Source organism: Delphinapterus leucas, chromosome 21 (genome assembly GCF_059928025.1).
Source record: "Delphinapterus leucas isolate spDelLeu-1000000601 "Yukka" chromosome 21, BTC_Dleu_Yukka2, whole genome shotgun sequence".
In the NCBI taxonomy this organism is placed as follows: domain Eukaryota; kingdom Metazoa; phylum Chordata; class Mammalia; order Artiodactyla; family Monodontidae; genus Delphinapterus; species Delphinapterus leucas.
The window spans coordinates 178,330-201,818 of record NC_143149.1 but is presented as its reverse complement, the minus strand read 5'-3'; the positions used below and the strand labels follow the sequence as shown (position 1 = coordinate 201,818).

General features: G+C 45.0%; 1 protein-coding gene across 1 annotated transcript in view; it reads left to right on the top strand.

Annotated features, from left to right (window-relative positions):
- The window catches only part of TENM3 (teneurin transmembrane protein 3), a 318,373-nt gene that overhangs the window by 282,237 nt on the left and 12,647 nt on the right, over positions 1–23,489 (top strand). The window contains exons 22-24 of the mRNA XM_089903558.1: positions 9,513–9,688; positions 11,455–11,690; positions 19,410–19,706. Of these exons, the coding sequence (XP_089759684.1) occupies positions 9,513–9,688; positions 11,455–11,690; positions 19,410–19,706 (709 nt within the window). The remainder of the gene's footprint in view (positions 1–9,512; positions 9,689–11,454; positions 11,691–19,409; positions 19,707–23,489) is intronic.

The window sequence follows — 23,489 nt, the reverse complement described above, 5'->3', positions numbered from 1 at the left end:
AACTCCTAGACTCCCAGAAGAAGCCCCTTGCCTGTGTTCCAGGATCCTGGCTTCAGAAAATCTTGAGGTGTCAAAGCAGAGCTAATATGGACTCTGTTCTCTTCTGGACTCCATCCCAGGGTTGGGCGAGATGACCTAGGAAGGAGATAAGATGATTGGGGAAACCATCATCCCTGATTCCTCATAGCATCCCTCCCATCCGTCCCTAGTTTCTTCCATATAACAAAGTGAATCAGCTATACATGTACATATATCCCCATATGCCCTCCCTCTTGTGTCTCCCTCCCACTCTCCCTATCCCACCCCTCTAGGTGGTCACAAAGCACCGAGCTGATCTCCCTGTGCTATGCGGCTGCTTCCCACTAGCTCTCTGTTTTACATTTGGTAGTGTATATATGTCCATGCCACTCTCTCGCTTTGTCCCAGCTTCTCCCTCCCCACCGTATCCTCAAGTCCATTCTCCACATCTGTGTTTTTATTCCTGTCCTGCCCCTAGGTTCATGAGAACCATTTTTGTTTTTTAGATTCTATATATAATCTGAGGTTCTTAAAGTGAGACCCCTAAAGGTACGAAGCAAGGTGAGCAAGCCGAGGCGGGGTGTTCCAGGCCGGAGGAGAGCATTTCCTTGGGAGGCAGAGCGTGGTAGGTTTTAGAAAGAAGGTGCAGCTCAGAATGACAAGAGCATAGAGCATGTGTGAAAGTAGGAAAAAGAAAGTAGATGGAGATCACAGTTTTGATCAAGCAGGGCTTAACCTGACCACCTGGCGATCCTGGCTGGACAGGCTTCCCATGAAGGAGATTACCAGGAAGGCAACATGGTCCATCTGGGGACAATATAAGGATGGATTGAATGTAGAAAAGTAGGAGGCTGAGAAAAGGGGGAGAGAGGAGTTAGGAGACAGTAAATCTAGTTGGGAGGTGAAGGCCTGACCCACAGATGGGCACTGAAATTACAGAGAAAGAGGTGGTTAGTCATTAGGAAATGAAATATAACATGGTGACTGAATGCAAGAGGGGAGGGAAAAGAGAATCTGCTGACCTAGCGACCAAGTGGGTAGGAAATACAGGGAGGACGCAGGTTGGTAGAAACAGATGAGCTCTGATTTGGAAATTATGGCTTTGAGGGGACTGTAGTCCAGCCCAGCTTGTGTTCGGAAACAGCCAATGAGAACTCAGGGCAAGTCAGTTCTAGAGACGTGGGCATGGGGCCCGTGGAAAGAGCTGAGCCCCAAGTGTGAATGAGATCTAGCTGGGGGGGAAACGTGTGAATATATGAATTTACAGACTAAGTTTTCCTATGGCTCAACAACGGAGACAGTACGAGTGTTCACACTTCAGGGTCGCCTTTTCTGCTACTGGACACCATCCCCCCGATTATTGATGCCATCAGATCTGGGCCTCGCCTTGTGTGTTACCTCCCCTTCTGTATTTGTCCCCTCTTTGCTCCCTCATGTTCCTTAACTGCCTACGTCTGACCATCCCTCTGCTTTCCCTCCATCCTCACACTTTCCACGATATTTACTTTCTCTCATAAAGCTTGTGAATAGACAGCATTTTAGCCTAAATGTTATTTCATCTTAGATTCCCAGTCTACCCACTACATCTATTGTTTTTCCTCCCAATCCTTCCTTATTTCCAAATCATTGACATCCCGTTAGTTCTTTGATGCCTTTCTCTCTGTTCTCTATTTGCTGTCTTTTCTGAGAAGCAGCGTAAGCTGATTGGGAAAAGGCATTCGGTTTGGAAACTAAGAACCTGGGTTCCAGCCTGACTTTGTCACTTACTCCCATCTGTGTGACGCTGCGCAAGGCATGGCACCTCTCTAAAATTCTGTGCCCTCACCTGTGAAATGCAAGGCTTCCTAGTAATTAAAAATTCTTGCCTGCTCTAAAAAAATGTGTGATTCTGCCATTTCTCCCCAACTTCTCCTAGGTCCCTGTCAAGGCTGATTCCAAAAGAAACAACATTTAAGAAGTTACCAGATTTCTTTTGCTAAAATAGTGTGGCATTTCAGCCAAACCTGGTATCTATTATGCTGCTGGTAGTCATAGCAATTTACAGTAATAAAATTTCTCTTTCCAAATGGGCTTCGTACTTTTATTTTAACCTTTCCAGCTTTACCGTAAGTCTTTCAAATCCACCTTGTCCTGACTCACTGCACAGCCATTTCCTGGGTGGGTCTCAGTGAGTGGCCAGGGTACAAAGAGGAGAGCTCCGGAGAAGGATGGGTTTGTCCTCTGAGCGCTCCCGGGCCCCATGGAATCAATCAAGGAGGACGAGGGCATGCACAGTTTTGTCTGACAGATTCTTTGGAACAAAAATTTCCCTGACATCCCCTCTCCAGCAAGTCTACATTTCAAGGCCTGGCCAAGACCTGTTATCTAAACAAATAAGACGTGTCCCACTCGTTTCAACCTTTCGTAGTCAACAAACATTTTCTAAATGGTTTGAATAAGATCCTGTCTTAATGAGGGCTCACCCACAATCTTTCAAACCACAAAGGGAACTAATTCTGGAATGTCCTGACTTGGATCCCTTTGTCTCAAGGCCTGTGAATTTCAGGGCTGGTCATTATCACCTCATCAGCTCTCCCTGATATGGTGATGACCACGGAAGGAAAGAGGCATTGGGCCCCTTTTCTTGAATTCGATCTTTGAAAAATATCGAAAATATTGAAAAATGTCCTATCCATGACCATCTGTCACCAGGCTCAATGTTCAAAGTAAGGGCGGGACCAGAGGTGAGAAAGCAAAGATCTGCCGTTGTCTGTGGTCTTCTGAACTCATGTTATCTGGGTGTTGCCAAACAGGATAGTGGCTTGACTGTAGGCCGCTGCCCTTTCCGGGTTTATGAAGCAAACCAATGGCCAGAATTTTGCCCCATCGCAAGACCTCTGAATAAAATGCAACAGCAGCAGAGAAATGTGTGTGTTAACCCCTCTTTCCGCTCCCACCCTTGTAGTTCCACCCGTTCTCATCAGGATCCTCTTAGCCCTGGACACAAACATCATGTAAAATAATACCTTCTTTCGTCTTTCTTATTTTGCATCTTCCCCGTTATTTTTGGTAATGTGTAGGTAGCAGACAGCTAAGTACCAGATGAACCAATGATTTAAGAGTTGGTTGATTGCTCTACTTCCCTTGATGATGGAAGCATTTTGCATTTTCTCTTCAGAACCTGATTTTTTGAGGATTTCTAACTGACAACATTGCTCCTGAATTCAAAGAAATTATGATTTGCCTGTGAGATCGCTGTTAAAATATACAAACCTCAGTTTCGTTCCCAGAATGCTTACACGTAAATTCTTTTGATAAGAGTGTTACAAATAGCATTGTTGCTATTAGGGTTCCAGACAGTCCACCACGAGAAGCTTAAGTCGGGTTCTGTTCTGGTTTTGCCGTTTGCGCACATCCTTCACCAGGACTGCAGACCCAGGAGCGCTTTGTGCATGTGTTTGTGTTATCATGAGGTTGGTAATTTTGTTCTGCTTTACCACAACGACAGATAAGAAGCTATTACGGGTTAGCACTGTGAAAAAAGTATTGCCATACAGATGGCAAGGTTGGGGGCGGATTTTGTTGGGGGTTTTTTTTTTTTTTTTGGTTTTGCAGGCTGTTAAACAATGAAAGGACATTGGATTAAAGGAACTCTGATAGATGGGAGAAAAGATTCTCCCTCTGTGTCGGGGAGACAGTGGGGGAAAGACAGGTTGATTATGTCTTTCCTGGGAATCCTTACTGGGACTCAAGTCTAAAAGCACACGGATGCAGCCCCACTCAGCAGCTTATTCCGGGTAGCCCTGGGGAAGACATGGAAGAGCCAGCCATGACTGGCTCCCATCCAGACCAACACCTCCTGGTGTCTCAGCTTCTCAAGACAGGCTGATTTGGACTAGAGAAACCAGTCAAAGGTGACACATGCGTTTAGCTGGCTGGTGTCCACTCCTCTACAGGTGAGGAGAATAAAGGTCTGGGAGAGGAGCATTGCCAACATTTTAGGAGTAAATACATACATTTGTCTCACCTTTGAGACCAGTTCAACGTAAGGCTGAATCGCAAGGCAAGGGGGACAGGGCAGCCCACTCAAAAGAGCCGCCCCTCTCAGGGCGATGGCTGCCTCTCTTCGCTGGTTTGCTTTCTTCTCTAAATCCCTGCTCTCATGGACACAGATTTTTCTCAAAAACAGAAGGTAATTTTAGAAATGAAACATTTGATTAAAGAAGCCATGGGACTTCCCTGGCGGTCCAGTGGTTAAGACTCAGCGCTTCCATCACAGGGGGCTCGGGTTCAATCCCTGGTCGGGGAACTAAGATCCCGCATGGCGCGCGGGGAGGCCAAAAAGAAGCCATGTTATGGGGAAGCACTGAAGACAACAGATAATCCTGTTGAGTTTTAAAGAAAACTTGTGACCTTTGTTGAATGATGTTAGTTGACTCTACTGTAATGTATCAACTGAATTGAATGTTTGCTTTTGAACAAGACTTTTTCTGGGTAAGAGTTAAAAGACTTAGAACAAGCTAACAGACAACAGAAATAAGTATATCAGATTTTTTAATGCAACAAACTACATGTCAATTGTTACCTTATTCTTTTTATCTTTAGTAGACACTTTTAAAAGAAAAGAAAATAATTTTGTTGTGTCTAACTCACCAACACGTGGTGTATAATGAAGACAGAACTATAATAAATTAGTTTTGTTCTGATGTTTTAGACCACTTGCAAAAAAAAAAGTTTTCAAGAACTTTGTTTCTACCTGAATACATTTGCGGTATCAATAGTCTATTGACCTTGGTTGGTGACAGTCTCAGTCAGTGTTTCTCTCCGTTGAGGAACCACTAGAAGATGTTTGATCAGAGAAGCGTGGTACTCGGGGCGGGTTTCGGAAGATGGATTTGGTAGCCGTGAGTATGGGGAGAGGCGACAAGACCAGCTTTTGAAATCTAGGGTGGCTGTGGGAGTGGGAAGATATGTGAGAGACATTGTGAAGGAAAAGTGAAGAGTTGGGAACTTCTGTCTGTAAAGGGAAGCGAGAGAGAAAATTTCACGTCAGAACGGAATCGGCGTCTTCAACTGAGATCAGGTCTGAGGCTCTGGCTTTCCGGGGCATTTGTCGATAATCCCGCTGTTTAGGAAACGTGAAAAGAGATATAAAAATATACCACAAAGGCTAAAACAGCAAGTCTAGGCAAAAAAACGCAAAATCAAAATGAAAGACGAACAAACAGAGAAACATCAGTGAAGAGCATCGCAAAGGTCGTGGGGAGCCTGAGGGATTTGCCTTTTCCAGCAAAAGGGGCCTTTGTCAAGAGGGGTCAACCGGGAGTAAAGAAGAGTGTGCTGTGCGATGAACTTGAAGCCGTGCGGCTGCGACCGGATGAGTGGAAAGGGGGGCATCAAGTTGATGTTCTAGTCAGATTCCCTGGAGCCTATCGCACTGTAAATTCAAGAAGCTCATAAAAGAAAACCATGTCTCAGATCTACAAGCTGGGCAGGCCTGGTTCACCAGCGAGGCCAAGCAACATTCCGTAGAGCCGCGAAGCTGTGCGGAAGCAGAGAGCATGTCCAGAGGCGTGTGTTTGATGGGAAGGCCCCTGTTAGCACCCGGGATCAAAGCTTTTCAGAGGACAGGCGAACATCGGCTGCTGCGTTGTTTTTCTGCTTTTGCCAGAGAAGGGATCGCCTGCCACGTCTGAAAGGCATCTTGGCCCCTTGTTCTCTCTCCCTCCCTTATCCGGCATCCCCTGGCAATTCTAATGGCTGCCATCCATCTTGTTGCATTTCTGTTGTCATAGATGTGAATCTGTGCAGAAGATTTCACAGATCCACAGTGAAATGGAAAAAATAAATAATGATGGGGAGAACATTTTCATAAAGCTTTACTGGTCCTTGTCAAGAACTTTCACCCTGAAGTTAGGTCCTTTCTATCTGTGGCATGAGTAAATGGCCTTTCTTTATGAAATGATGCTAGTTATAGGTGAGGAGTTTTTATTTAAAAACTCTCTGTTGGGCCCCAATTTTATTTTTTGTACTGGTTTGTGAAATCGGCAAGTCTGGGAAGGATTCCCTGCTTGACGTGTCGCCCCGCCCCTGGGCTCCTTTACACCGAATTAAAGCCTTGCTTCCCTTTAAAACCTTCGTCACAGTCCCCAGTGATGAGCCTCCCTCTACCGTATCAGGGACCCTACGCGGACCCTCCGCTTCAGTGGGCTCTTCTGCTCCCTGACCTCACAGCCCGTCCGTCCTCAGTCCTCTGCACCCTCTCCCTGGCTGTCTTCCTGGCTGGAATGTGTCCTGTGCACCTGTATAAATCCGCATCGATTTCAAGGCCCAGCTTAGGTCCCCACCTTGAGGTGGCCCTTCCCTGCTCTGCTCCAGCACGATCGCTCCATCACCTGCCCTCAGGGGGTGGGGGGACTCTGGACCACCAGACTTCTGATGCTCTGTGTACCCACAATCCCGTCGCACCGTAACTAGCCCACAAAGCTTATTCAGAAACTGGTAGGTGACTGGCGGGGTAGATGCTCTGAGGGCCCTTCCGAAATAGCAGCTTTCCTGGCCGGCCCTGTGCGAGCCCTTCAGCCCTTTTAGTGCCTTAACGTAGATGCAGCCACTCGTCTGAAGGCACAAATTGAGGACTTCCAGGGCTAAACTGTGAAACTGGGCCACTAAGATGCCAGCTTAACCCTCTGTCATTCTAACTGCACCGCCTACAAAGGCTGCTCGTACTTTTATTTTCCAAAGAACCAAAGGCTAATAGGTTAGTGTCTGAATGTGCAGCATCCCGTGCTCTATGGCCATGCCCGCAGCATCCTGTGATAGGAGATGCCTGCCCAGCAGGACAGGGAACGTGGGGTAGAGGCCAATGAAAGAGCAGAGGCAAAGGTTGGAGAAATGCTTTCTGCAGGAGGAAGGTGACAGACCTGCTTTAGATTGAATGGAGCTAGAAAACATAAACCAGCAAAGGGGTCGATAAAGGGCGGGTGAGTGACAGCAGCAAGAATGAATCAGCAGAGTGCTGGCAGGTGGCATCACCTGTATAAAGCTACCGTTCTCCACTTCAAGTCAAGCCCTGTGATTTACAGAAGGGCTAAGGGACCTGGGTCCAGTGCATGAAAGTTCCAGTTATGGCCCCATCGTGAGATGCAAAGAGAGCCAGATCAAATCACCTGACCACATCATATTTTCATTTTTCCACCGTAAAATGGGAAGGGGGTGGGGGCACAGTGCAGCACTGAACTGCCTTTTACGTAGGAGCATTCCAAAGGATGTTAATTTATTTTTTCAATTTTTCTATAGCTTCTTTTTTTTTCTTCCAGTGTTATTGAGATATAATGGGCAGACAGCGCTGTGTAAGTTTAAGGTGTACAGCATAGTGATGGGACTTCCATACATCATGAAAGGATTATCACAAGAAGTTTAGTGAACGTCCATCATCTCCTATAGATACAACATTAGAGAACTAGAAAATACACATTTTTTGCTTGTGATGAGAACTCTTGGGATTTTTGTCTCTTTTACAACTTTTATATATAACCGACAGCAGTGTTAATTCTATTTATCACGTTGTACATTACATCCCTAGTACTTACTTATCTTAGGGTGTTCATTTCTTTAAAACACAATAGCTTATTTTTCATCGTATCCTATGAGAAATGTAACGCGCTGCAAGAATTACGTCCAGGTTAAGATTGCACTTTAAGCTGGTTTGGTCAGTAATTCTGTAACTGCTTTGCTGCATAAATAAACCTACGCTTGTTTGTTTCAAGAGTAATAATTTCTTCAAAAAAGCAGTTTTGGTTTCTTTCACTGATGCCTTAATCTGCTGGGGGCATTTGGGCTGCTGGAGAGGGAAGGGAGTCTGCTCTTTCACTTCAGCTCTGCCTTTTATGGGTCCAAACAATGATTACACTCAACGGCGCATTTTCTCTCTCTCTCTTTCTCTCTCTCTCTCTCTCTCTTTCTCTCTCTCTCTCTCTCTCTTTCTCTCTTTCTCTCTTTCTCCATCCGTCGCCCGCCTCTTTCTCCTGAGTGCCCGTTTCTGCCGCTGACGAAGCAGCAGGGCGAGTTGTCAGATCAAGTCAGGCAAGCCCACCGTCTGAGTGATGCTGTCCCCACTGAAGTAACGGGCCCTGAACAGACATCCGTCTCCTTCCTCCCTTCTGCCTTCCTAGCTCCGCCATGACATTGGCCTTCTAGAGTCTGCTCCTAATTCCTATAACCACATTTTTCAAAGCTAATTTTTACAGTCTAGAAGCCCTCTCTCCTTTTATTCCAAAGTGTCATTTAAGTCCTTTTTTCTACCCCTTATTCCCTTGTTGCCCCATGTTTACACCCATTATTAGGATCCTCTTCACTGTTTTTCCTCCTCTGGTAACTTCTGTCTTTCATTAATAAGATTCTTTCTCTCCTAGTTCTGCATCTGGGCTTATTTTAAGTAGGGCATGGTTCAGGTTTCCATTTCACTTAGACCTTTTATTGATGAAGCAGCCTTAGTATTAATATGAAATCCAATCTTAAGTATATTTTTTGTCCCAAGGAAGTCCCTGGTTTTTCATCCAGAATTTACATTTTTTTCCCTTTCTTCAAACCACCTTGTCATTTTTGAAATTTTCTCTGGTGCTGCCACCAATAGAAAAGTCACCCCCAAAATCAATTTTTTAGTAAAATGTTGTATCTGTAGTGCATATTTATGATAATAAGATAGCTTTTTAAATATATCCTAACACTTAAATTATAGGTGCCTCTTATATTTATATGCTAAAAAAAAAAGTGAGTGTATCATAAAAAAGCAAATAGTCATTAAATGTCAGGAAATATTACATCTCATTTCAGTAAACATGATAAATCATCATTCAAGATATCACCCATTCCTACAACATGAGTATAGACAAGATAGATTATCTCCACCCCGCCAACATTAAGTCCCAATTTACCATTATAAAGTAGGTCAATCACTGAGAAATAAAGTCTTTAGAAAAGGCCTTATTATATTAATTTGTTGAAGATGTCTCAGGATACCAAAGGAATATCTTTACATATGCAAATACTTACATGCATGTACATATACTGCTTTACAAAATTATATATATATTTTTCCATATTGCACTGCCATAGAGGGCATAAGTTAGTAAAACTTTCAAAAAGGATATAACGGTGAATTAAATCTACTTTATAGAAAATATGGAGGAATACTAAGAAATTTAATATCAGCAAACATGTTCCCTTTGAAACAGCAAATTAGATGTGCAGGAGGAATGTGGTCACACTTGAGAGAATAACATGCTGGGGAGGGGAGCTGCTCTGTTTACTCTTGCCCTCGTCGGTGAGGCTTCTCTGTGTTCAACAGGCTTCCGATCACTTCAAAGCATGTTTGAAGTCCTCACTGCACAGCTCATGCACAAAGACGAATATTCTTCCAAATGTGTGCTGCTACTGTTGCTGCAGACTCTCTCACGAGTAAGAAGAACTTGCAGTTTCCTATTTAATGCCGAGTTCATGCCTCTTTTATTCAGCTATGACAGTGAAGGTCGTCTGACAAATGTGACGTTTCCAACCGGAGTGGTCACAAACCTCCATGGAGACATGGACAAGGCTATCACAGTGGACCTTGAGTCATCCAGCCGAGAAGAAGGTGTCAGCATCACTTCAAACCTGTCCTCCATCGACTCATTCTACACCGTGGTTCAAGGTAAACACGAAAGCAGAGCTTCCAATGGCCCAGTTTAAAATACTACTGGTGGGGCTTCCCTGGAGATCCAGTGGTTAAGACTTCACCTTCCAATATAGGGGGTGCGGGTTCGATCCCTGGTCGGGGAGCTAAGATCCCACATGCCTTGGGGCTAAAAAACCAAAACATAAAACAGAAGCAATATTGTAACAAGTTCAATAAAGACTTTAAAAATAGTCCACACCAAAAAAAAAACTCTTTAAAAAGTAAAATACCACTGGCACCCGGGTAGAAAGTGGCAACCCCCATTTTATAAGATGAACCAGGAAAGAGAAGGTGGAAATATAAACCCCTAGAGATATTGATGAGATAGTCTAATGTCTACGTGTAGTGTTTATTTAGTAATATATACGTATATAAAATCACATAATATCTAAAACAACCTGTTAACCTAGAAGTTACGGTTTTTTTCTTTCCCATTTAATAAAACACGTTAATTCCCACTCTTCACTTGCATCTAAAGGCCCTTTGGCATCATCATCACCGCCATGGAAGGCCAGCAGGCTGAGCTTTCCGAATCCGTGCACGATGCAGCGTTTGAATCCGCATCTCATGCCATCACTGGAAATTGTATACCCATATGTGTAATAGCTCACCTTTCCATTTTTTCATTCAGTCTGTAGGTATATATGTCCAATAACTCCGTGATGGAACCTCCCACCATATTCCTTTTTGATGTAATCTTGAAAAGGCCTGTTTACAATGACAATTGCAACTGTGAGGTCATTGCTCTAAGGCTCATTGCTAAATCTGAGTTAAGCTTCTCTGACTCTTTTTTTTTTTAACCAATTCTGTCAGTTAATCTCTACAGTCATCTAAAATCAGTATTGCTTGAATTCATTGCTTCCCCAAATGGTCCTATATTATTCAAAATTTTTAAGTTGAGGCAATAGGTGTTTTGAGAGGGTGTTTTGTACAAAATATGATTTCCATTTTTTTTTTTTTTTTAATTTGTTTTTGGCTGCATTGGGTCTTCGTTGCTGCGCGTGGGCTTTCTCTAGTTGTGGCGAGCGGGGGCTACTCTTCGTTGTGGTGCGCGGGCTTCTCATTGCGGTGGCTTCCCTTGTTGCGGAGCACAGGCTCAAGGCACGCGGGCTTCATTAGTTGTGGCACGCAGGCTCAGTAGTTGTGGCGCACGGGCTTAGTTGCTCCGTGGCATGTGGGATCTTCCCAGACCAGGGCTCGAACCCGTGTCCCCTGCATTAGCAGGCAGATTCTTAACACTGCGCCACCAGGGAAGCCCGACTTCCTTTTTTAAAGTCAATTTCAGGGGGAAATATCTCCTTATATTTTTGGTATAGAAGGTACAGATATTAACTCGTTTCAAAACATCTTTAACAAAAGATATAGGGATGAATATTGGGAAGATGTCTTCTAAACCCTTGGAGGAGACACACCAGCCTCTGAAAAGAACACATACTTGGTTCTTTGCAAAACATTTACTGGGGGTCGAACCTTCATTTATTTAATCAGGCAAATAAAGTAGAGAAGGACTTTAAATTCCCCTAAAGTTTGCCTTTAACATTCAGCCAAATCTGTTACAGCATGAGATGCCAGAAATCGAAGTTGTTTTGTTATTTTCTAAAAGGATATCATTAAGTACTTTTCATTCCCTTATAAATGGAGTCCAGTCAATGTTTTAGAAATTCATATCACTTCTAACCCCACAAGCAATCTGGTGTTTAATGCACACCTACAGTTCATGTTTTCTGCTGCTTGTTTTCTAGATCAGTTAAGAAACAGCTACCAGGTTGGTTACGACGGCTCCCTTCGAATCCTGTACGCCAGTGGCCTGGATTCGCACTACCAGACAGAGCCACACGTTCTGGCCGGCACAGCTAACCCAACAGTTGCCAAAAGAAACATGACTCTTCCTGGTGAAAACGGTCAGAATTTGGTGGAATGGAGATTCCGAAAAGAGCAAGCCCAAGGCAAAGTCAATGTCTTTGGTCGAAAGCTCAGGGTAAGTCAGTGTCAGAGCGAGGTGACAGCCACCCGGTCCTCTGTGTCATGCAGTGGCCTGTCCACGAGGGCGGGCCTGGGACTCATCTCCTGTTCACACTCAGGGTAACACCTTACCTTAGAGCATGAGTTACAGCCAACCATCAAGCCATCAGATCACTCATAGAAAAAGCCAACTATTTGAGAAAAGCGTTTTCTTAATATAGCTTTGATTAAAAATCAGTTCTTCCCATAGAGAATGGACTTGAGGATATGGGGAGGGGGAACGGTAAGCTGGGACAAAGTGAGAGAGTGGCATGGACATATATACACTACCAAATGTAAAATAGCTAGCTAGTGGGAAGCAGCCTCATAGCACAGCTCCGTGCTTTGTGACCACCTAGAGGGGTGGGATAGGGAGGGTGGGAGGGAGATGCAAGAGGGAGGGGATATGGGGATATATGTATACGTATAGCTGATTCACTTTGTTATACAGCAGAAACTAACACACCACTGTAAAGCAATTATACTCCAAAAAAGGTGTTAAATTAAAAAAAAAAAATCAGTTCTTCCCTGGGAGATTAGGGTAGTGCATGTAGCACAATTCCCAATAGCCTGGATGGCCGACAGATTCTTGTTTTACTGACACTGCCCTAATAATCTTACGATTTTCCTTTACCCACTCAGGAGTGATGGCTTCCTAATGGGATGGGGATGGGTAAGAGTTGGATGAAATATTAAAAGTATTCCAAGTCATAAATATGTATCTTGAAAGAGGTGGGTTGGCCTTTAAAGTTGGATCCTTCCTTTGCATTCTCAATATTTTTAAAGTACAGCTTAGGCACCTAGAAGAGGACCAACGTCGGAAACCCCCTGCCACCTCCTCCCTATTGAAGGGAAACCCAGACTGACGTTACTGTTACGAGAAGTGTGATGACATGGCTGATTACGCAGTGTAATTGACCTCTGCAAAACGTTCTCTGTGTTGCCTTCTTAGGTGTTTTTATTCCTCCATCTCACATTGTGGGCCAACGAGATCTAGAAAGCAAGCTGTGCTTTATGATAGCTGTTTGGTAAAGACATCATAGATTAACTACTAAAACACGGGTTACAAGGAACCACCTTCAAACCACTATAAACTGAACCGGATTCATTCTTTCTATTAGCAAACAGATTTTCATTTATCAGATAAATGTAGATAACTATTCCTAAAATTACTTCCCTTGCTGTTTAAAAAAAAGTTACTTAAAATCAAGGGGAGACAAAAAACATGGGGGATACCATTCATGTCCTTTTTTCAGCACCAAAAAATGGTTAAATTATTATTATTATAACAGGCCAACATTATTTCCCAGGACAAGCCCTCCTGGTAAGAAACAGCTACTACACATTGTCTCTGGCTATTTCCAAGAAATAGAAATGAAGTGAGAAGGAATCAGTGCCTCAAATACAGACTGTCCAACTCACAGTTACAGTCTAATTCCTCTTCAGTTGCAAGGCAATAGAAATGAAGTGAGAAGGAATCAGTGCATCAGATAGACTGTCCAACTCACAGTTACATTCTAATTCCTCTTCAGTTGCAAGGCAGGGGTTGGGACTCTAAATGCATGGTCTTCTGAAACCAGTGTTTTGCTCCCACTTCACCCGTCTCCCAGGCTATGGGAGCCTGGATGCCCTAGCTCCGGGGCCCTGCACCAGGAGTTCTGGTGGATAGGAGCTGGGGAGGCTGGAGGGAGGTTATCCCGTGAGAAGGGCCAGAAGAAGATGGAATAGAACCTCAGAAAGAAGAGCATGATTAGGGGGCAAGTAACATGATGGGAAGAAAACAAGCTCCAGGCTCATTCCGGGGTCGCTTTCAGAGGGTCTTGGTCTGTTACCAGAGTCAGCGCCAGCCCTGGCCTTTTCTTCTGCCGAAACAAGGAACTGAGCTGCCTGCGTGCCTGTCGGCTGCTACCACTGACCGCTGCCCCTGGGCCGTGCTTCCTTGGGTCACTGCAAGCTGGAAGCTAGTTCACAGGCTTTGTCTTAGCCAGCTACCCCTACAGCAGGTGTGGTGTGCCCGTACACACACATACACACACGCACAGAGTCCCACGTGTACCTGGACACGGGACTTACTTCATCAAAAGACACGAAGCTTCTGCTCGCATTTGTGCTCAAAAAATGTGGGTTCTAGATCAGGCTCCACTTTTTACTAATAATAAATCTTATAGGACAATCCTAACATCTGTAAAGCTCATTTTCCTTACCTATATGATGATATCCATATTATGACGGCAATAATACGATATTGTCTAGATAATATCCTGACCTTATGACACAGACACGATATAGATTAGCTGTATTATGGATAAATATAATTTGCCCTACCCTGCCGCTGTCTCACACAGTTGTTACAGAACAAATGAGATAATGTGAAAATCCTTGAAAAACGAAAGGCATGATTACATATTCTGTAACCCTAACCCAGAGAATCTGAACCATGGGCACAAACAGTGGGCATTTATTCCCACCCAACAGATGGATAGGAAAACTCTGGTTAACTCACTTGTTACGAAAACGCAAGAAAGATGATGGGAAATGCTTTGCCCAGAAACTGACCACGTAACATGTGGCCCACTGTTCTTTGAGACAAGCTAGTCTAAGTGCATCCTTCTTTTTCCTTTTTAATACTGATTTTCTAGACATAAAAAAGGAATTAAGAAGAGTAGAGGAAAAGAGGAAAAAGCCGATTTTAAGTCTCTGATTCTCAGTCTCAGATTCTAAATGAAGAAAACACCTCCCTTTGGGGAGGAAGAGGCCAGTGCACACAGGCATGGGTGTGAGTTTCTTTCCAAATACCAGAACGACAATGCCTCAGCAAGTCATTTCAGAAGATACACTATTTGAAACGGCCTGTTCGTTCACACTGAAAGGAGATTTCCAGCTGATACGTGTGATGGCTCACATAGAGACAGTGCCAAGATCACAAGGGAGGGTTGCGTACTTTCAAGAGAGATATGGGAACATATGTTTATGTATAACTGATTCACTTTGTTATAAAGCAGAAACTAACACACCGTTGTAAAGCAATTATACTCCAATAAAGATGTAATAAAAAAAAAAAGATAAGATTGGATGTGCTAGCTCGGCTTGCTAATTTCATCCTCTGTGGATTCTAAGAAAGGAATTCTAGGGAGAAAGCAATGGTGTGAAAATCTCGTTGGAGGACCGGACCTGGAATCTGCCAAGTTAGGGCGCAGAGGAGGAAGGAGGGGCATGACGCGAGGCCACCAGGGCCTCTGAATCAGGAATCAGAGTCAGAATCAGCCCGAAAAGCCGCCCGTTTTTACTCCACCCTTTCCTGAAACAGAGGACGTCTTGTCTCTTACCTTTCATTATCTCCTAGCAGAAACGTCTTTTCATTTTTAAGTTACTGGCCTAAATCTAGCTATGGGCCTGACACAGGGTGGGCACTCAAATATTTATTCAATAAATGAAAGAATGAGGAAGAGCCAGCCTTAGAATTGGGTTATTTCATTGCCTCTAGATCTTCCTCAGAGAGAAGCTGTAGGAATAGCAGCACATCCTTGCAGATGTTTGACTGCAGGAGACCTAACACTCAGTTGAATAGATCACATGGATATAATAGGTATAACACTAGATGGAGTGGTTTAAAAAGTAAAAAAAAAAAAAAAAAAAAAAGCAAGGAGTACAAAAGGAAAAATTATACAAGAAATGAGCAACATGGAGAGCATTTTCTGTGAAACTGCATCAAGGGATACATAGGGGTTGGATACATAGGGATACCCAGCAGAGGCAATCGTGGCAGAGATGTGGGAAAACAGAACAAAGATGAGACAATTCCTTAGCTTACTCGCTTGTACCTACATTTTAAAAAAAAAAGACATGCATAATAGTTACTTGTCCTTGTCTTACAGTATTTGGTAAACAGTCCTAATTTTTGTCAGTGTTGGACTTTAGAACCAGCCTTTGATCAATTCCCAAAAATTGTTATGTTATCCTAATAATAAAAGTCATCTTCTAAACTTGCCCAGAATCCTGATGCTTAAAGGAAAACATTTAGTGGATTACGTGAAAAAGAAATTCTCGAAACTTGAAGGCCGAAAGGGTGTTTCGAGGCATGCGTAAATATGAGAGCTTATTTAACTCTTATTATGCCCATCACGTTTGTGTGATGTCCTGTGTCTCACTTTCGTCTGACTGGCAGGGGGCCTAGTGTGGGATGGTGCAAACAGTTAGCACTTGCTGACGGGTGGAGGGGACACAGAACCGCCTGCAGACGGTTGATGTTCTAACACCAGGGCGTTGAGATAGTGTCACAAACATTCTGGATACCTGAATACAGTCTGACTGTGCTTCGTGTCGTCAAACATACAGACATTGTTTTAACCTCTTTATGCCTCAGTTTTTCAAGCGTTACAGAGGGAAAATAACTACCCACTTCCCGATATCAAAGGGGCATTGTGATTGATTGCAGGCATGCTGGACATGATCTTTGAACATGGGGATTTTCCATGCTTACTTAAAAGAAACGCTGTAGGGCTTCCCTGGTGGCGCAGTGGTTGAGAGCCCACCTGCCGATGCAGGGGACACGGGTTCGCGCCCCGGCCCGGGAAGGTCCCACATGCCGCGGAGCGGCTGGGCCCGTGAGCCGTGGCCGCTGAGCCTGCGCGTCCGGAGCCTGTGCTCCGCGACGGGAGAGGCCACAGCAGTGAGAGGCCCGCGTACCGCAAAAAAAAAAAAAAAAAAGAAACGCTGTATATCACAAAGGAATTCATGGTGAGCTTTTATCCAGACACAACATTTGGATTCATTTTTATGTAGCTAGAGGTATCGTAACGATCTGATAGAAGGTTTTTCATCTTAGGTGAACTACTCAATGTAACTTGATTTTTTTTTTATGTTAAAAATATTTATTAAAAGGCCACTGGGGCAACAATGCTGGTCCTCTATGATTGTCAAAAAAAAGTTTGCAAAATAGTTGTGATTTCATACAGGTGCAGTTAAGCGGACTGTGTTCCAGATGGAAATGTCCCTTGACTTGTGCATTTTGTCTGCAACACCCAAAGGAGAACGTGCGGGCAGGTTTGAGAGGGATGGAAAAAAACAAAACATCTGTTAGTATCTTCTGAAATGTTACCTATTGAATAACAGTGGCTGGTGTCTGGAAACAGTAAGAACAGTTAAAACCTTGGCTTGTGTTGTGAACGTGGAGAAAAACACAGCCACATTCTAATTCTTTCCTCATTTCTTCAGTTGGAGGACACAAGAAAGGCATTTGTCTGGATAAAAAGAAAAATGTTAACTGCTATCCAGATGTTTGGTCTCGCGGTGCTTCTAGATGTTTCCATATGGTGACATGCGTGGTGTGGCAGCGTTAGATGTTCTCCTGGACGCTTTGGTGTTGTGCAGCCAGAGTCCCAAACCAGAGCAACAAATCAGAAGCCCGGTGGTGGGCGCAGGCGTGCAAAGAAGGGGTCCCAGGCCTGCCTCTGGCCCTTCTCCCTTCCTGACCAAGCAGCCATACCAGATCTGCAGAGCAGATTTCCTGTACTCTACCCGCAGGAAATACTGCAGAGGCAAAGGAGGGTTGAGGAAGGCAATAAAGACTCGAGATACAAATTAAAATGAATACAAGTAAAACGCAAACAGATGGGGTGCGACTGCGGGCTGCAGTCCATGGAAACTAACTACACAGGCCGTCTTGCTTGGCTATTCGTAGCCTGGAATAACCTGAGGACGGAAAAAGGAGGGCAAACCTAAACGCTCTGTTGTTTTGTTTCGTTTTTTAAATCACAATGTGAGAAAAACAAGAGCCCTAGGAAACCATTTAAATTGTGCAAAGCCTCTTCCTTAAGGCATCACAAGTGTGCAAATAGAAGCTGAAGAGCTGGATTCTGCCAGTTCAGTATTGAGCTCTTTGATATCAAATCACATCTGTAAAACTACAGACTTAAAAATACATCCTTGTAAGCTAGTAGCTTCTTTCCAAGGTACACAAAGCATCCTGCAAACCTAAACTCATCAAGTCTCACAACATTCACAGAAGGCCGAGCAGCTATTCTGCAGACATTTCCACTTGGGAAAACAGAAGCCCGGAAAGCCTTCAGCTGGCTGGTCAGAATCTCATAAACTCACTGAGAGCCCAGGGCCTCGCTGCTTCTAGACCTTGTGGTGTGTGGAAATGGGGCTTTCGGACTCCTGGCTGCCCCCTCCGACACAGGTACACACCCCACACCAGCACATACCAGTTGCTCTATGGCTCGAGGGGTTTTTCTTTTTCCTGCATCAGCTGGATCTGCAATGACAGAACTGAAAACTTAAGGGCTCCTCACTTGCATCCAGGGCTCTGCTTTCTCATTCGTTGTGAATCATCTGGGTGCTTCCCCGGCACCCTGACCCCGACCACTTTGCCTGTTAGGCATGAACTTCTTTTCAGCTGGTATATCTTTACCCTTCCATGGACTTCACAGTACTCCCCCTGAAGAGCTAATTGGAAAAGTTTAAATAAAGCTTAAGGAGAATTTTTTCATGGGCCTTGTTCAATGGCCGTGATACAAGGCACAAATTTTTATCCCAGATTTTACATAAATATACGTGTATATTATGTATGTACATACATATATGTTTACATATATTGGTGTGTGTGTGTGTATAAGTGGTGGGTATATATGTGTGTGTGTGTAAGTGGCGTGTGTGTGTGTGTGTGTGTGTAAGTGATCAGCTGGAACTGTCTGTTTTGAAGGTTCTAGCTAGGACATGGTCAAGTAAAATTAAGATTTTCCCATTTAACTTGTAACAATCCGAACAGTTAACAAGCATTTTGGTATGGACAAGCCACCATCACCACAAAGGTGCAGTAGAAAACCAAAGAATGGACTGGCCCTTGTCTTCTGCAAACACTGTAGACCATGTGTAAAGTAGAATTTAACCAAGGCCACATGTCCACCACAGTAACAAATGCTGGCTGGTGTGTGCCCTGGACCACAGACAGTAACAGCCAGATGTAGTCAGAGATTCTGGACATGACACAGAGACCCTACGACAACAGCATGGGGCTAGATTTGTAAAGTAAGCACAGTGGTCAGACTGTGTAGATGTGGGAGTGAAGGATTTGAAGTCCTTGCCAGTGAACCAGATGTTATCAAAGAAAAAGGCATTCCAAAAAATTGTGACACTTCAGCACTTAGCCAAAAACAAGGATCATGTTTGTAACCTCCTGCTATTTCAACTAATTAATAATTTACAGTAATGTGGGTTCCACATTATCTGCTCTTAACTGCTCCTCGAAGGGCTAGAATCACGTTTACCACCGTTTTATTTAATGTAGCCATGATTAATCTAGTAAGCAGTTATTTCCCAATGTCTTCTGGGTGGGGTGGGGCAGGGATCTGAGTAATGTGCAGAGATGTCAGGTTTACCACCTTCTATCTTCTGAGCAAACTTTAAAGCAAATGCATTTCGGCATTTTTCTTATCGGTTGCTTAAGGTTACAAAATTTAATTGAAAAGGTTTTGAACAAATGCCAGGCTGTATTTCTGCTTAATGAAGCCTTTTAAAAGAGCAGTTAATCTACTGCCTTGCACTTGTACCCAAGAAGTTGCTAAATTAGTTTACTGACAAAGAGAATCAATCATCATAAACGGTGTTTAAACAATAGTGGGGACCCTGAAGAGTAATAAGGGGCTGGTATTGGAACAGCATGATTTATTTTATCCTCTTGTTTGTGTGGTAACAGGTTAATGGCAGAAACCTCCTTTCAGTTGACTTTGATCGAACAACGAAGACAGAAAAGATCTATGATGACCACCGTAAATTTCTCCTGAGGATCGCCTATGACACATCAGGGCATCCGACTCTCTGGCTGCCAAGCAGCAAGCTGATGGCCGTCAATGTCACCTATTCATCCACGGGTCAAGTGGCCAGCGTCCAGCGAGGAACTACGAGTGAGAAAGTAGATTACGACGGACAGGGGAGAATCGTTTCCCGGGTTTTTGCTGACGGGAAGACATGGAGTTACACGTACTTGGAAAAGGTACGCCTGCACACCGAGGGTAAACACAGGTATTTTCCAGCAGTCACCCAAGCGCACTTCCGGGGGGACCAGTGTCACGTGACTGAGCCCCGCTTGTTATTCTGAGTACCCACATGTAAATCACATCTGTAGAGCACTGATGAATTTCTGCATTAGCCACGGTGTTTCTCCTCAGTTAAGTTCTCCTCTCCGAAACCCTTTTACGTGATTTGTGCTGTGAACAAACAAGCCACAACAGCGCCCACCTGCCAATCTCATACGTCAACAACATTCACAAATTAGACCTTGAGCTTGTTAGTCATTTGTAAATCATCTCCGTGCGAGCTTTTTCATTTGAGAAAGAGCCTTACGCATTCGCACAGTTAAAGCTGTCAGTTTTGCGTTGTTGCCCGCAGAGCTTCGACATAACCATAAAAAGCACATACACCCGACTTATGCATTAGTAACCAAAAGAGGCTGTTTTTTAAAAAAAGCCACGCGTCTGGTCCTCTGTGGCCTCTCCCCTTTCTTCTGCATGTAAAGGGCAGCCATTCTTGAGACCTGTGCACAACACCAAACAAGACTATGTGTGCAGAATGCCAGGTCGTAGATGCCAGCTTTCGGGTAGTGACTGGGGTCAAGAGAGAATGAAAGTAAACGGAAAAAGGAGGGACTTCCCTGGTGGTCCACCGGTTAAGAATCCTCCTTCTAATGCAGGGGATGCGGGTTCGATCCCTGGTCCGGGAACTAAGATCCCACACGCCACGGGGCAACTAAGCCCACGCGCCACAACGGCTGAGCCCGCGCGCCCCAAGGAGAGATCCCATGTGCCTCAACTAAGACCCGAAGCAGCCAAAAATAAATATTTAAAAAAAAAGAAGAAAGAACAATAGAGGAAAAGACCACCCCTCTGTAGTTCCTTTCTGAAGAAGTAGAATCCACCAAGAAGCATATTCATGGGAGGTTTCACCTGCCTTTGAGATGCAGGTTCACACTGGTTTTGCGTTTGGGTGCCTCTCAGCTCAGTGCACCCACACTGCCAGCGGCCACACGGCAGCAGAGGCACAGACACGGCTCCCAGCCTCACTGCCTGCCCCCTCCTCGGTTACACAGAATAACCCTGTCCTCCGAACACTCACACGCACGTCACTGTTGCGCTCACTCGCCCCGTGGTGTCTCCACCAGAGATGCTCTGGACCTACCTCTCCCCTGCACCTGAGCCGTCCTGGCTACTTCCTCTTCCCGAGGACCAGTTCGTGTTCAGAGTTCACCTTCAGGCAGCCCGCTAACTCTACAGTGCTTCCAGCTACCACCCTACTTGCCAATTTCTCCTCTTGCAAACCCGCCTATGTGCCGTCCTTAGAAGAGACGCACCCCTGAGACAACGGAGGAGACCCATTAGGTGACAGTTTCCCTCCAGACTCGTCATCACATGCTATGGTTAGTCCTCCGGCTGTTATTTATTGAGAGAGCACAGAGTAAGCCCCCTCCACACTTACCTTCCTGAGAGCAAATCCCGACACCTGGAGAATATCTCATCCTGCAACCTACAAGCCCCGAGACAGCTCCTGCCTGAAGTTGCTGGGAGTGGAGCACTACCTCATTCTGCAACACTCTTCCCAATTTAAATTAAGCACATCACAGAGAAGAGCGACAGAAATATAACCCCAGACTGGGCGTTCCCTGGCGGTCCAGTGGCTAGGACTCCACGCTGCCAATGCTAGGGTGTGGGTTTAATCCCTGCTCGAGGAGCTAAGATCCCGCGAGCCGAGCAGTGAGGCCAAAAATAAATAAACAAAATAAACTCTCAGGCCCCCAAAATTGAGAGTAGTGACCATAATGTGACTGGAAAATCTTTAAAGGGAGCAAAGGGGCATGCCATTGGTAAGGGCCACGGTCACAAAATGACACCAGCAGTGACCGAGATCACGTCCACGTGTCAACAGGGATGAGAAAAGCCAACAAGCACTTTCTCACCATCTCTCCCAAATCTCTAAAATCCACCCAGACTATTTCCATTTCCTTGCTAGGATAGGCACCCTAAGCCAAAACTTATCCATGGCCAAGTAAGGAGTATTACTACCTGCCGTGAGCTGTGATTCTGAATGACTCTGCAGCACTGGGTCCTGGGCCTGTGAATTCGGCAGCGGTCCAGGCTTCCTCGGAAGGCTGCAGACCACCAGGAACAAGTCTCAAGACTGTTGCCGCGGAGTCTGTGCACAAAAATTGCCCCTAGATGTGCCCAGAGAGGAGGTTCTGCAGAAGCGTAAGTCAGGCAAACTGCTTCTGAAAATGGTGGACGATAAAGAAGCAAACCGGGCTTCCCTGGTGGCGCAGTGGTTGAGAGTCCGCCTGCCGATGCAGGGGACGCGGGTTCGTGCCCCGGTCCGGGAAGATCCCACATGCCGCGGAGCGGCTGGACCCGTGAGCCATGGCCGCTGAGCCTGCGCGTCCGGAGTCTGTGCTCCGCAACGGGAGAGGCCCCAACAGTGAGAGGCCCGCGTACCGCAAAAAAAAAAAAAAAAGAAGGAGCAAAGAATGAGCCTTGGACACAGGGTTATGCGTTTCTATGTCAAAAGCAAAGAGCAAGTTCCGGTGCGGGGGGTAGGTGGGGAAGTGGGCTCCTAATCTAACCACCTCCCAGTTTGGCCATCCTTCCATTCGGTCTAACAGGTTATAGAGGGGGCTTCCTCAGAGGATAGAACCGCCCATGCACTGCACCACGGCAAGAGCTACCTAACCAGCCTCCAGGTTGGCCTTGTCTCACGTTGGCCTAATACATTGTCTTTTGTCTTTCTGCAATTACTTGCCAAATATGCAGAGCTTATTTATTTATTTTTGGGGGGGGGTACGCGGGCCTCTCACTGTTGTGGTCTCTCCCGTTGCGGAGCACAGGCTCTGGACGCGCAGGCCCAGCGGCCATGGCTCACGGGCCCAGCCGCTCCGCGGCATGTGGGATCTTCCCGGATCAGGGCACGAACCCGTGTCCCCTGCATCGGCAGGCGGGCTCTCAACCACTGCGCCACCAGGGAAGCCCCAGAGCTTATTTTTATTTATCTATCTATTCACCTCATAATTTAGCACCAAAGCAAGTCTGTAGCCCAGGAACCATCCTCCCCGCACCTGAGGTACAAGTCTGATTTGGTTCTCACAAAAGGAAATTTCAGAATTCAGATTTTCCTGTCATTACAGATGCCATTTAAGAATCTGCAAACAAACAAACAGAATATCTGGATCCATATTCCTAATAAGGGCATTGACAGCTCTCATTCACCGAGTGATTTGTTTGTAGCAGTGTTTGTTGCTGTTGATACTTTAGGTACACATGATCCATTTTGGGCTAATTTTATGTTTCTTCTTTATTTATTTATTTTTTAAAATTTATTTTATTTATTTATTTTTGGCTGCATTGGGTCTTCGTTGCTGTATGCGGGCTTTCTCTAGTTGCGGCAAGTGGGGGCTACTCTTCGTTGCGGGGCACAGAGCACGGGCTCTAGAGCGCAGGCTCAGTAGTTGTGATGCATGGGCTTAGTTGCTCCGTGGCATGTGGGATCTTCCCGGACCAAGGCTCGAACCCGTGTCCCCTGCATTGGCAGGCAGATTCTTAACCATTGCGCCACCAGGGAAGCCCTATGTTTCTTCTTTATAAAGTAATGTTTCGAATGCTTTGCTCCTTCCCCAAATGCACTGGAAATTAAAACATGATTTGAGTGGTTCTTCAATCAAATGAGGGGGAAAAGCCACCTTACTAAATAATTGCTAATTATGGACAGGACCGCACTTCCCATATGCTGTTTTCCCCTT